Source organism: Onychomys torridus, chromosome 23 (assembly GCF_903995425.1).
Source record: "Onychomys torridus chromosome 23, mOncTor1.1, whole genome shotgun sequence".
Taxonomy (NCBI): domain Eukaryota; kingdom Metazoa; phylum Chordata; class Mammalia; order Rodentia; family Cricetidae; genus Onychomys; species Onychomys torridus.
This window is the reverse complement of record NC_050465.1, coordinates 32,838,509-32,852,878: the sequence shown is the minus strand read 5'-3', so window position 1 is coordinate 32,852,878 and position 14,370 is coordinate 32,838,509. Positions and strand designations below refer to the sequence as shown.

General features: G+C 36.5%; 1 protein-coding gene across 2 annotated transcripts in view; it reads left to right on the top strand.

Annotated features, from left to right (window-relative positions):
- Positions 1–14,370, top strand: part of Col5a2 (collagen type V alpha 2 chain) — a 130,042-nt gene that overhangs the window by 101,469 nt on the left and 14,203 nt on the right. For both annotated transcript variants that reach the window (XM_036173707.1, XM_036173706.1), the window contains 20 exons: positions 502–555; positions 1,064–1,162; positions 1,638–1,691; positions 2,384–2,482; positions 2,590–2,643; positions 2,738–2,791; positions 3,716–3,769; positions 4,783–4,836; positions 6,564–6,608; positions 7,108–7,206; positions 8,518–8,625; positions 8,911–8,964; positions 10,466–10,519; positions 10,701–10,754; positions 11,211–11,264; positions 11,649–11,756; positions 11,863–11,916; positions 12,419–12,472; positions 13,321–13,482; positions 14,041–14,148. In XM_036173707.1, the coding sequence (XP_036029600.1) occupies positions 502–555; positions 1,064–1,162; positions 1,638–1,691; positions 2,384–2,482; positions 2,590–2,643; positions 2,738–2,791; positions 3,716–3,769; positions 4,783–4,836; positions 6,564–6,608; positions 7,108–7,206; positions 8,518–8,625; positions 8,911–8,964; positions 10,466–10,519; positions 10,701–10,754; positions 11,211–11,264; positions 11,649–11,756; positions 11,863–11,916; positions 12,419–12,472; positions 13,321–13,482; positions 14,041–14,148 (1,476 nt within the window). The remainder of the gene's footprint in view (positions 1–501; positions 556–1,063; positions 1,163–1,637; positions 1,692–2,383; positions 2,483–2,589; positions 2,644–2,737; positions 2,792–3,715; positions 3,770–4,782; positions 4,837–6,563; positions 6,609–7,107; positions 7,207–8,517; positions 8,626–8,910; positions 8,965–10,465; positions 10,520–10,700; positions 10,755–11,210; positions 11,265–11,648; positions 11,757–11,862; positions 11,917–12,418; positions 12,473–13,320; positions 13,483–14,040; positions 14,149–14,370) is intronic.

Sequence of the window (14,370 nt, the reverse complement as noted above, 5' to 3'; positions counted from 1 at the left end):
CCTGCGATGGGAGATAGAGCATTCCCATTCCTAGCAGAGGAGGCAAGAAAGGACTTAGTGGTTTTAAGAGTAGAAAAGATTGGTGTTAGTGAGTTGTAAGAAAACAGACCTGAAGGGACTATAATCATCTCATATTTATGTACAGTATTAGTGAAATACAAGGTCTTCTTCCTCTACAAGATAATATGAAACATGTTTATGTTGGCATTTTGATCACTATAGACAGTGATTTTGCTTCTTGGGTCTACATATTAGTTTTTTCTGTGTTTATTTTACAGTTAATTATTAGAGGATTTCTTCTTGAAGATTTGGTTCAATACTCATAGTCAGCAAATTTTTAATTATTTTTTCTAGCAAGATTGTTTTCTTTATATATATCTTTGGCTGTGTTAACTTGATCAGAGCACTGAAAACTTTATAGTACTGAAAACAAAGTCTATTCACTAGTTACATCACATGATGAATGACAACATCTCAGAACTGCATTTTGGTTCATTGTAGGGTGCTCCTGGTAATCGTGGTTTTCCAGGATCTGATGGTTTACCTGGACCAAAGGTAAGATCACAGCAAGGCTGACATTTTCAGGATGGGGATGTGTCCCTGGCCCACACGAGTCCATACCCATAAGGGACACAGATGCAGGCATTGAGCGAAACCTCAAACCTGTCTTTTTTTTTTTTGTCTTTTTAGCATTAGGAGGTCCTGGGAAATAGATGGTTGTTTGAATAATATGAGGCCTGGCTTCTAGACTTTCCAAGGTCACTTCTGAGAACAAAAGGTTGTAGAACCTTAGTATGGATGATGTAACCTTTAGATGAAATTTAAGCTCCAACATTCCTTGTTGAAGTGAGGCTATGATTTCATTTTTCTTTATTTAATAGTGGAAAAGACCATTTTCACAGAGGATTCAAGTTAGAACTAAATATTCAATGACATTGTTTTCAAATACATCTTTGTCAAATCTTTGACAAAATGGCTGCACATCAATGTGTATTTGGAAGAGAAGAACTTAATGTCTTCTTCCTTTGTTTCAATTCTGCCCTATCTGTCTTCTTTGGAATAGGGTGCTCAGGGAGAGCGTGGTCCTGTAGGCTCTTCGGGGCCTAAAGGAGGCCAGGGAGACCCAGGACGTCCTGGTGAACCTGGGTTGCCAGGTGCTCGGGTAAGAACACTGTAGCTATATGTTGTCAGCACCCAAGTACTTCAGAATTCACTGATGTTTCATTTCCTATTTTTATATTTAGCTTGTTTTATAATATAGAACATAATTTTAATCATTTTAAATATATGCATTGTTTTAGAAACACTGGTATGCTATTTTTGACATGTACATAAAGTATAGTAATTTCTAAAAGACCCTTTTAGAGGACTGTATACAAACAGCTCCACTGTTCTTTGTGGGAAGGGTATCTATTTGTAAATTTTACAACTTATGATTTTTATGCTAAAAATAACCTGTTTGAACTTTGGTAAAGAAAGTTGTTGTTTCAATTTAACAAAATGTCATTTAAAATTTCATTTGAACTGTGAAATTGCCCTTCTGTTTAGTTATTCATAATAAAGCATTGTTTTTCTACTTGAAGTCTTTATATCAACTGCTGTTCAGCAACAAATTAACAGTTGATTTTTATTGTCAGGGCCTGACAGGAAACCCTGGGGTTCAAGGTCCTGAAGGAAAACTTGGGCCTTTGGTAAGTAGTTTAAATAATTCCATCACTTTTACCATTTCCCACTAGATGTGTAAGTTATATTTATTTATCCTGTGAATGATGTTTATGATTACATTTTTAAGTGCCCCTAGCAACAATGTCTTAATATCTATGAATTTTCAAATGGAGCAAAATGTAAATTAAATTTTCTCAATTAGATAAGTGAAATTTACTCAGTGAAAATGTTGACATAATGTATTTTAATATTGTTAAAATTTGTTTAACATTATTATCATTCCCTGATGGCATTCCACTTTCACATGTTTTAGAAATAAGTATGTTGTCAGCTTATGTATCCTGAGTCTTTGCTTTAGTGTGAAATTGGAACTTTAAATATTCAAGACCAAAAACTAGAATAAATATAAGAAGAGAAGGCCTGCCCTTAACATGAGAGGGCCAGGAGATGGTGACAATGAGGCTTATAAATGGAGCAAGATTAGAATTTCTGCTCTAAATGCTCAAAGTACCTCAGGGGCTTATAAACCAAATCAAACCAAAACAACAAACAAAAACCCCCAAATATTTGGTTTTCTCATTCACTCATTCTTATTCGTAAGGAAATGAATGCTTAGTTAAGATGACTTTTAAGGTTAGCCAACTCAGGTGACAATGTGGGTACATGGCTGTGCTGTGCTGAGAACTCAAAACTTACCTGCCTGCTGTCAACCCTGCAGGGTGCTCCTGGGGAAGATGGCCGGTCAGGTCCTCCAGGCTCAGCTGGCATCAGAGGGCAGCCTGGAAGCATGGGTCTTCCAGGCCCCAAAGGTAGCAGTGTGAGTACAGTGGACAACATTTAACAGATCATTGGAATCTGCAGTTGGAGATCAAGGTATATTTCTTGAACTGCATACGTTTAGAATAGTGTCCATATATTTTTTAGGGTGACCTTGGAAAACCAGGAGAAGCAGGGAATGCTGGTGTTCCTGGGCAAAGGGTAGGCATCCATTTTCTGATATTGAATAAAGAAGATATAAAACCATCCAAATTCTGATGGCCTTACCTAAAGTGTCATGTCCATTTGACCCTAGGGGGCTCCTGGCAAAGATGGAGAAGTTGGTCCTTCAGGCCCCGTGGGGCCTCCGGTATGTGACTTTCTTTGATGACATTGTACATTGTATTTCTCAGTGTTTCTCCAAGATTACTCATGAATGAGTTTTGGGGGAAGAGAATGAGAAAATAAGGGACTGGATGTGTCTTTTCATTTTATTCTTTTCTGTTCTCTTTTCATTTTATTGGTGTATTGCTCTCTCCATCTTGGGTAAAAAGACTGGTTTCATTTTAAACTGTAAAATGGTGTCTCGTGACAGAGGTGGTTACCTTTTGTACACCATACTTGAAGAATATATCAGTTGACAAGAATAGTTTTTGAAGATATTTATAATGTATTCATTTAAGATGTATAAATGCAGAATTATACTTACATTCTGATAATGTATCTTTTAAAATTTATTTAAGTTGTCTGGTTTTGAAAAGGTAAAAGGAAATGATGTTCATCTCTTGATGCTATGTTTTTATCTTGAGACTTTTTAATTGTTTATCAAAGATGTTTTGACATATTTAGTTTTCGTGGGGTCAACTTAAGTAGCCTCTGAAATGTTGACATTGCTTTCTTTAATCATTCTATTTGAAATTACAATGAATAGATATAAACTTCAGTAGAAATACAACCCTTTAAATTGGATGTAGGAAATAATGGTTTTCCTATATTCCATCTATGGATGGCTCTAGGCCTTTTATGTTTGAATTAAAACCAAGTCAAAACCCAAACAAAAATCATGCTATAATTTCTTCACTGGCTTTTTAAAGGAAATTTTATCACTTTTAAGGACTTCACATAATGGAATTTGGTGATTCTTATGACTAGTGTATTATCTGGCTAATATGTAGAGCATATGGTTGGAAGAAATACAAGAGATCAATAACCCTGGCTCATGTAGACAGGAAAGAGACATAAGCGTCTGGTGGGATTCATGCGTTTTTTTTTTTTTTTTTCCTCTTTTACTTAGGGCCTAGCTGGGGAAAGAGGAGAACAGGGACCTCCAGGCCCTACTGGATTTCAGGTATGCACTGATTTAGGTTTTCATTTATTCTATGAATTGTCTATAGAAATATATATTTTTTCAAATACAGAAAGTAGCCAATTGTGCATGCTCAAACCTGCATTCCTATAAGCTGGGAGACTGAGTTAGAGTGGCTGCTTTGAGTACACAGCCAAACTGTGCTACCTATTAAGTTCCAGACCAGGCTATTCATATACATATGAATATGTATGTATACATGTATGCATGTACATGATAGAACATTTAAATGAGGCAAAGTCCTTTAATTTTCAAAGCAGGCATCTTTTAGAATAGTTGTGTGTAGCCAAACATTGTTGTTCAAAAATAGGAAATGACCTTCCTCTGGAAAAAATGATTAAGTACATAGCTGGTAAGAAATTAATGATAATAGAATGTTACCAATATCTCAACAGGTTCATTAAACTTAAGCTTATCTGGTTTTATTGGTATACTCACTAAGACTTGTTCACAGAATGTTTCCATATAGTATACATTATTTAAGGGCATGAAAAAGTCAGTTTGTGGAAACATCAGACCTTCTTCCAATAATATTCTAGCAGGTTCTAACATGCTAGAGACAAAAGAAACATTAAGAACCTTGTATTATATTCCTATCTTAATTTTTTCTTTGAGACAGAGTTTCTCTGTGTAGTTTTGGTGCCTGTTCTGGATCTTGCTCTGTAGACCAGGCTGGCCTCGAACTCACAGGGACCCGCCTGGCTCTGCCTCCTGAGTGCTGGGATTAAAGACGTGAGCCACTGCCACCTTGCTCTTACCTTAATTTTTAAGTGGTATGGATAAATAAGAATCCAGCCTTATAAATCGACAATCCCCATGCCTTCTAATAGGTAGCTTCCTAATATATTTGGACAGTATTTTCATAACTTTTGCTTAATATGTCCATGAGATATCTTTTGCATGGAAGTTGAATAAAATGTAAAGTGTAAACTATCTGGTTTGTAGCTGATAAACTTTCAGTGAATCAGTAGTTTTATTAATCACTTTTGTTTTAGGGGCTTCCTGGGCCTCCAGGACCTCCTGGGGAAGGTGGAAAGTCAGGTGATCAAGTAAGTTTTTAAATAATAGCATCAAAAGTATAACTTGGTAGGTTATAATACCATCTTTGCTTAGTGAAGCTCTAGGATTTCTTTGTCAATTAGGACTGTTTTCAGATGAAGGAACTCAGATGTTGTGTGATTTCCCCCAAGTCACACAACTTTCTGTGTTTCACTCCACTTCTACTCCACTTCTACTCCAACTCACAAACTTTCTATGTATCTCATTCACACTGTATTACTGGATGACTCACAGTCAGGAATTGATATAAACACCTTAATGGCACAGATTTGCTCTTTTATCTTCGGTGGATCAATTTGTTTATTACCAATACTGTTCAATAAACATTTGCTGAACATTCTATGTGCTTGGCTGTATTAAGCACTCGACCTTCTCAGCTGGACAGTTGGTTGGTGACTGTGTAGCTCTATACTTCCAAATAATGGAAGAAAGAGAATATAGGAAAACAGTATAATAGCAGCATGACCCAAATGCTACAGCTTGAGAAGCACTATATGTGTAGACTTCATGGTATAGTAAGACTTTCCAAAAGTAATATTGTACATAAAATCCGAAGGATAAAAGTTGGAAAAATATTTCAGGAAGTGGGAATAACTAGTTGAAATGCTTGCTGAACAATTTAAGGTACTATAAAAATGCAGTATCAGAAGTGTGGAGCACAGCATGAGTGGTGGAGAAAGGCTGGAGGGGTGGACCAGGCTATAGAGAAGGGACTCCTAAATTGAGCTTCATTTGTTCATTCTTAGCATAGGGGGAATCCGGCAAAAGGCTTTTAAATAGGAAAAAAAAATTTCTCATATAATACACCTAGACCCAGTTTTTCCCTCTCCACTTCCCCCAGTTCCTCCTTCCCACCTCTGCTCTCCCCATCCACTCCTCCTCTCTTTCCTTTCAGAAAAGAGCAGACCTCCCAGGGATATCAACTGAACAAGGCATGACAAGTTACAATAAGACTAGGCACAAACCCTCATATCATGACTGGAAGAGGCAACCCAGTAGGAGGAAAAGAGTCCCAAGAGCAGACAAAAGAGTCAGAGACACCCCTGCTCCCACTGTTAGGAGTCCCACAAAAACCCCAAGCTAAACAACCACAAGGGCTTAGCACAGCCCCACGCAGGCTCCATGATTGCCACTTCAGTCTGTGTGAGCTCCTGTGAGAGTTGTTTAGCTGATTATATGGGTTGTGTTCTCCTGGTGTCCTCAACCTCTCTGGCTCCTATAATCCTTCTTCTCCCTCTTCCATGGGGTTCCCCAAGCTTATCAAAGGAAGAAGTTTTGAAATAGAATTACTGCTATTTTGATCCCACAATTCTTAGTGGAGTATATATATATTAGATTCAATGTATTTAAAATTGAGTTGAAATGACCAGCTCTTATGTGCTTTTGTGTGTTTCTTTCCCACTATTTAAATACTTTCTAATACTCTGTTTTAAAAAAGACACTATAACTATGCTCTGTTATCTCTGAGAAACCTAATATTCTATCTTTGTGAGAGAATATTCTACACATTCTCACTGCCAAAAATTCAGACATTTGTGTTAATGTAAATCTTTTCAGAAAATGTGATATTCCCTCAATCATAAAAGTATACATATTTTTCATTCTTTAATATTTATTTTAATGGCACACTGCAGAAAATGTGATGTTTGATTTGGAAATAATTCCAATATACAAGAACTAGATGCATGTTTTTCTTCCACTTTTTCAAATTGTCTAGGGCGTTCCTGGAGAGCCTGGAGCAGTTGGCCCTTTAGGACCTCGGGTAGGTATTTTCTGTTGTGTGATTAATTTTGTTTCCCATTGGCTGTAGAACAAAATGAAGTCTATTATCTTAAGGGGTGTTTTATTATAAGTATTCTTAAATTATTCTATTGTCTGAAAAATTCATGGGATACCTGTTCTGTAAACATAGAGTATCTTTAGTTCTTTTCATTTCTTAGTTACTAAATTAGAAAACCTGAGCCATTATAGTGGCTCTATTAAAAAATTTCTCCAGCCTGGTGGTGGTTGTGCCACTCTTAATCCCATCTCTCAGGAGGCAGGCGGATCACTGTGAGTTTGAGGCCAGCCTGGTCTACAGAGTGAGTTCCAGAGCAGCCCTAGTGGGTACATAGAGAAACCCTGTCTTGAGAAACTAAAAATAAAGAAAAAGAAAAAAAAGAAATAAGAAAAAAATTTCTCCAGTTGAATACATTTCATAGAAATTTAAAATTCATTTTAGATTAATACTGAGGTTATTTGACATTCTGGTGTTATACTAGGGAGAAAGAGGGAACCCTGGAGAAAGAGGAGAGCCAGGAATAACCGGGCTGCCTGGGGAGAAAGGCATGGCTGGAGGACATGGCCCTGATGGTCCAAAGGTGAGTGCAGTTCTGACCTGGGCTTTCCAAAAGCAATGGAATTTACCAGCTTCCCCTGGAATGCATTTTCTCTCTGTTTTCTGGGATAACTTGATTAAATTATTTCTTCAACAAATCTTTAGTGGCTGAATTTTGGGCTTTTTTTCTAGCCCCTAGTGAATGAACTTTCTGTGGTAGGAATGAGGAGCCCAGGCTCAGGATGCTCTGTTGTACATACACGTGTGAATTAGCCAAGATGAGAAATGGAAAATCACTTGTTGGTAGCATCTGTGAGTGAAAGAGACAAGAAATTGGAACATCACAGTTTATTAGTAGGTGTGTCAAACCATGTGCCATGTTCTTCATCTTGGCTCCATGATTACAGTTACTACCTGTTTGAAAAGACACATCTTTGAATATAGCGCAACATAGAGAACGTGCCTGTGTGCATTCATGTGCCATCTTAGGATCGGTAGACAACGGTGTAGCTGACTTTCATGTGTGGAACCAAAGTGGAATTTCACATGACCATATGACTAAGAGGTCTTTAACATCATCAAGGTCCAGGATGATGGAGTGAATCCAATCTCGATTTGATTGTGCAATTATCTGGGAACAAGCTTAATCTCACAAGTTTTCCAAGGAAATAGAGAAATGCCTCTTTTCCCTAGATACGGTGTCTTCTTTCTTTATTGATGTGTCTGTCCTGGTCAATGAAGGGAAAAGCAAAGTCAATTCAAGTCATTTTATTTGAAAGAACATTTATTTTTCTTTTTATTGGAATTAGTGTTTAATATCCATAAAGACAGGATGGGTATGGGTCTTGAACTAGGGCAAGAGCCATGAGAGTGGGGGAAAGTGATGTTGACTTTGGGGAGGGCAGCATGTCACATATGTGACCTGAAAGTAGAAAAGAAGCCACCAGAAGTGGTATAGTACAAGAGATGCCAAGAGGACTGGGAGGGTAAGAGTAGGATCATCAAAACAAATTATGTTCAAAATTCCAAACAAAACCTAATAATTTATATACTAATGGCAAATAAAAATTAAAAGTTTATTAACAAAGAGGTAAGTCAGAAAAAAGAACAATATAATAGAGGGGTTGAAGTGAACAAAAGAGAGAAGTTAGAATATAAGCCAAAGTTCAGAATGTAAATCTATGTTGTTTTCAAGAAACCCCACTATGACACACATTTCCTAAGTGCAAATCTGAGCATTAATCCAAATTCTTATCTAATTGCTAACATTTAATTATTTAAATTGACTAAAGTAGCAATTTGACAGGTTTTAATATTAATATACTAATATTATCTCATCAATTATTCACTTTAGGGCAATCCAGGTCCAACTGGGACAGTTGGGGACACAGGGCCACCAGGCCTTCAAGGTATGCCTGGAGAAAGAGGAATTGCAGGAACACCTGGCCCCAAGGGTGACAGAGTAAGTTCTGTTTCTTATTTATTAATTTTTCCATTGCATGTCTCTAGACTTTCTATGATAGTGATTTCTTGAGCAGACTTTTATTTCTCTCAGCCTGAGTTATAAGTCATTTTTCCTTCTAATCATTTATTTATTGAGAAGATGCAAAGTCAGGTACTATTGTAGTCTGTAGGGGGTGGAACTGTGAAGGAGACAAGTAGATGCTTGCCCTCATGGAGTGTCATCTGGTGTGTAGGAAGCACAATGAAATGCACAGCTGGTATTTTGTTGTTTGTTTCTTCCCAGGGTGGTATAGGAGAAAAAGGTGCTGAAGGAACAGCTGGAAATGATGGAGCAAGGGTAAGGGAAGACTGTGTTCTCAAGTGGGCTACAGATTGACGTACTGTTCATTATCCTACAAATTTGCTTTAAATTTTAACAGTAAAGTTACTCATGCTGACTTATAATCAAGACTGCAATAATGATGTCATTTGAGATGTGATGTAGACTAACAGTGGGTACTTACTTTATTTACCCTGCATTATAGCAATTTAATAAAGGAAGAAAGAGGGGAAGGAGAGGGAGGGAGGGAGAGGGAGGGGAAGGAAGGGAAAGAGAGAAGGAAAGAAAGAAAGAAAGAAAGAAAGAAAGAAAGAAAGAAAGAAAGAAAGAAAAGAAAAGAAAGAAAGGAAGAAAGAAAGAAAGAAGGAAGGAAGGAAGGAAAGAAAGAAAGAAAGAAAGAAAGAAAGAAAGAAAGAAAGTAAGAAAGAAAGAAAGTTCTACCTGAATGAATGAGCTAGAACACACAAAGCTATCTCTATATCTACCATGCTTATAAAACTATGTGTGAATGATGATCAAAGCAAATAGAATGATTGTGTTATTTGTAGTAAATGCAATGTATTGTTTTAGGGGAGAGACATTTGCTGTAAGAAAACAATAACATGTTTGCTCTGTGTTAATAACATCCTCCCCTATATGAACAGGGCACTTTTATTTTCTGTGCATATAAGCAATGGGCTGGTTTTTACTCAGTTTTCAGGAGATGTTCTAGGAAAATTATGAGAAGAATATGTTTTCTCTTATTGATCTGAAGAAAACAAAGTCTTTCTTTCTCAAGATATACAACTAATAAGTAAATTTGATTCCTTACATTCTTTCAACAATGCATATATAACTTTAATGACAAAAATGTTGAGGTACCTATGAAGAAGCAACAGAAAATGAACAGAGCACTTGTTCCTAAAGAACCCCAACAATCCAGCCATTTAAATATTGTGATTATGTGTCCTAAAGCTCCAGGTCCTACCCCAGGTGGTGGCTGTCCTACACTCCCCATGTAGAGAACTACATCAACAGCAGTGAACCTTAATTGTGAATGACTCCTTCATCTTAGACACTGAAGACATGTTTAGTAGTATAATTGCGTTTTTCATAAAAGAATTATATTTTGTTATGACATTAATATTTAAGAAAATATTACAAAAGAAAGGCCAATTTTCAATCTATACCTAAATTTCAAAATGGATACTAGCAAAATGTAACAGGTTATAAAAATCACAGAAACATTGTCAAAGAAAGCTGCTAATTTAGATCTAATTATAAGACAGTTTCATATACTGAACAGACTTACATGAACAAGGTAAAAACATTTTATAAAGAAAATCTAGTTGGTATTATATGGACAACATGGTGAACGTCTTGAGAATGTAGAGATGATGTCATCTATGGTAGATAATGACTTGCATGACTTGTAGATCATGCTATAAAAATAATAGCTGGCTTGTTTGCTTATTTACTTAAACACGGAAATTTCTGTACATATTTTCCCTTAGTGTACCTATGTTCTATTAATTTCCAGGGTCTTCCAGGTCCCTTGGGACCACCAGGTCCTGCAGGCCCTACTGGAGAAAAGGTAAGTTGAAAGATGTCACTGTGCACTCCAAAATAACAAGGCCTAACTTGAGTGTTGCTGTTTCTCACCACTGTGGTTGCGATAGATTATCTCAGAATTTTGTCTACCTATACATAGTGCCTAGCAGTCTCCAATTGTACTGTGCACTGGATACTTAGCTATCTAAAAATCTACTTTCTAGGGTGAATCTGGTCCTCGAGGTTTAGTTGGCCCTCCTGGATCTCGTGGCAATCCTGTAAGTGAAAATCTTTTGATGTTCTTTAGTGTGAAGTTGTACCCTAAAAGAATTTTCCTCTTGTTGACTTTCTATCTATCTATCTATCTATCTATCTATCTATCTATCTATCTATCTATCTATCTCCTATCATCATTAATCACTGTCTGTCTAATCTTTAATGTAACTTTCATGCTTATTGTGTTATGTTATTTACATCTCCCTGTTTTTCAAATTTTATTTTCATTAAACTTAACAAATTATCAGTTGCACAATACATTAAATCTAGGCAAGCAGTTTTTTCTAAGTAATTAAGAAATTTCTTTGATCTTAAGAAGAATTTTGTTCAATGACCTCCAATTTATTGTTTCACTTAAGGATCTTCCCCAAGCAATATAGTTGACTTCTCTATATACAGTCATCTACATAAAATGTATATTATATGTGATAGCTTCAGTACAATTTGTCTCCTTTTAGGGTTCTCGTGGTGAAAATGGTCCAACTGGAGCTGTTGGTTTTGCTGGACCCCAGGTAAAATTTGTAAATGTTTCTCACTTACAAACGAATACTCTTCTTAGTAGAGAAATGAGTTTATGTGTTATTTTCATATGTTTTGAGATACATTAAAATCTTTAAATTTTAAAATACTTTATGTATTATTCAACATATTTTTCATAGATAGAATAAAAGTTGGTGCTTATAATATTTTGGTATATGTAATTATTTGCTATGATGAAAATAGTCTAAGATTTTTTTCTAGAAAGTTTTAAAGAAGTTATTAAGGTTTTTTATATCATACTTAAACTTATTATACAAAAACATTCTATAAGACTAAATTGCATGTTTATAATAAACTATGAAATAATTTATTTATAAATCTTAAAAATAATTACTCATTTGAAAAATTGCATTTAGGGTCCTGACGGACAGCCTGGAGTCAAGGGTGAGCCTGGAGAACCTGGGCAGAAGGGAGATGCTGGTTCTCCTGGACCTCAAGGGCTAGCAGGATCACCTGGCCCTCATGTGAGTTAAAAACTAAAACGGAAAATTTGATACCAGGACCCGATATTTACAATGTGCAGGGCCTACATGTGGCTTATTGTTGTGGCCTTTTGTTTTTTCCACTTAGGGTCCTCATGGTGTTCCTGGACTGAAAGGCGGTCGGGGAACCCAGGGTCCACCTGTGAGTCTCTTTGTTATTCTGGGAATTGTGCACAGCCAGTTGCAAATATTGAATACGTCCTGGTTATATAAATATTAACTGTCATCTTAGGATGTAATAACTTGTTATCCTATGTATCAACTGTATTATAGTGCAAAGGGTGCTTAGCTTAAGCTGGAGATCTGGGTGAAAACCAGTTTTGTTAAGTGTGAAAGCCCAGTTGCTTCATGTGGAGCAGAAGTATTAAGTATCAAATTATGTAGTTGATTACATCAAAGAACCTGTGTGGTTTTAGCTCTATTTTTATATGTTTAAAATAAATAAAAGTCAAAAGAGAAAAACTGTTAACTCTGTCAGTTAATCCAGATTCTCTAAAACATTTGAGGAATGAGAAGAGTAAAAAGCCACATGGTCCTAAATAAGGGAATCAACAGGCCTGGAGTCCCCTGTGTGAAAAGTAGGCTTCAGGAAAATAAAGAAATAACTTCTTTTCTGGACTGATTGCGTGCTATTTTGGTCTCAGGGAGCTACAGGATTTCCTGGTTCTGCGGGCAGAGTTGGACCCCCAGGCCCTGCTGTAAGTCAACTTTGATTTAAATCATTGGTAGTAAATTTAATGCATGCACTTGTATGTGCACCACAACACATGTGGCATTTTAATTATTATTTTTATTTAATCTCATACTGATTTGTTTTCCTCTTTGTTAAGTCTTCTTGCATTGTATTGACATTCCACCAAAACAAATCCAAAGTTACTAGTCAGCAAACTTGGAAGAGATTATTTGCACGTTCTTTCTAACCTAATGTTTGAGCGTGATTTTGTTTGAGTACTAAATACTTTCTGTTATGTGCTAATAATAAATCTCAGTTAGAAGGCATCTGTAGAATCTCTGAAACTTTCTTCTTAAAAATTCAGTCTTTTTATGTATATGTGTGTGTGCCTGCATGAGTTTATGTTCCATGTGCATGCAGGATCTGGTGCTCACCAAGTGGGTGCCAGGCATCAAACCCATGACATAACGCCAGAGCCATGAGAGCTCTTCATAGCTTCACCATTGCACCAGCCCCTGAGAGTTTCTTTAGAAATCTGCCATATGACCAGTTCAGATCAGCCCAGGTAAAATAAAACATAAACTATAGTTGGAACAGAGCCTTAAATAAGTTTGAAAATTAAAATTAATTTTATAACTCATAATAATGAGTGATTAAATAATCATTTGAAAATGAAAATTTAGGCTATTCCCAGTGGTATGCCTTACTTTCTTTTGCTTTTCTTATAAGTATCTGAAGTGATCAATTATCTAAGAAGATAAGCAACAATCAGTAGTACGACTGTACCCTCAGTGTCCGAGGCAAAGCACTCTAGGTCAGTTCTTCTTAGTTTCCACTTTGCCCTCCTCATTGCTTCTTTTTGTGTGATGCCAGGGAGCTCCAGGACCTGCAGGGCCCATAGGGGAGCCTGGGAAGGAGGGACCTCCTGGTCTTCGTGGGGACCCTGGCTCTCATGGGCGAGTGGGTGATAGAGGACCAGCTGGCCCACCTGGTGGCCCAGGAGACAAAGGGGACCCAGGAGAAGATGGACAAACTGTAAGCTTGGCATCTGTTTCACTACAACTCTAGTTGAAATATTTATAATCACTGTAATAATCACTGCCATAAAATCTATCTGGAAACATTCCTAAATGCTTTTATCTCACTAAGTTATATACATTTTCAGTTTCTAATCCTCTGCTATGAAAGTGTATATATAAAAGTTTACAAAACGGTAAAGGACATGGTTTTCTTAAACTAAACCAAAAAATGTTCATAATTGACTGTCTCCTGTGTGAAGAAAATAAAACATATATTATCACATTTAATATTTACATACTACTAAATATTACTATTTTTAGAAATATAATGCTTCTATATTTTCTTTTTCTCTCTTTAAAAGGAGGAAACATAATTTTTTGAATAGCTCTCTCCTTTTATTTTCATTAGATATCAAGTTCCTTCCCAAGTGTTGAATAATGTTGGGGCTACTGAAAAAAGAGTTTTGTTTCCTCATACTTCCTCAAAGTCTATAAAACTATAGTCAACTATATATATTACTCAGATATGGACTCATCCTATAGAGTAGTAATTATAGTCTGCTATCACCATTAGGGTCCAGATGGTCCTCCTGGTCCGGCTGGTACCACTGGGCAAAGAGGGATTGTAGGAATGCCTGGACAACGTGGGGAGCGAGGCATGCCCGGCCTTCCTGGCCCAGCGGTGAGTAGCTGTGTTGGTCAGTATTCATCTGATATGTTATACAACTTTTGCAGAAAGAATTGACTTGTTTTGCTAGATGAGTTGGTTCAAACAGCCTTAAGCTGACATAAATTCCTAGCTTTTAAAAACCTTTGATCTTAAATGTTAAATGCTTAACCACCTTGACAAACATTTGTTTAACCTTGGAGCCACAGAAGTAGATAACAAGTGTTTGGATTTTTG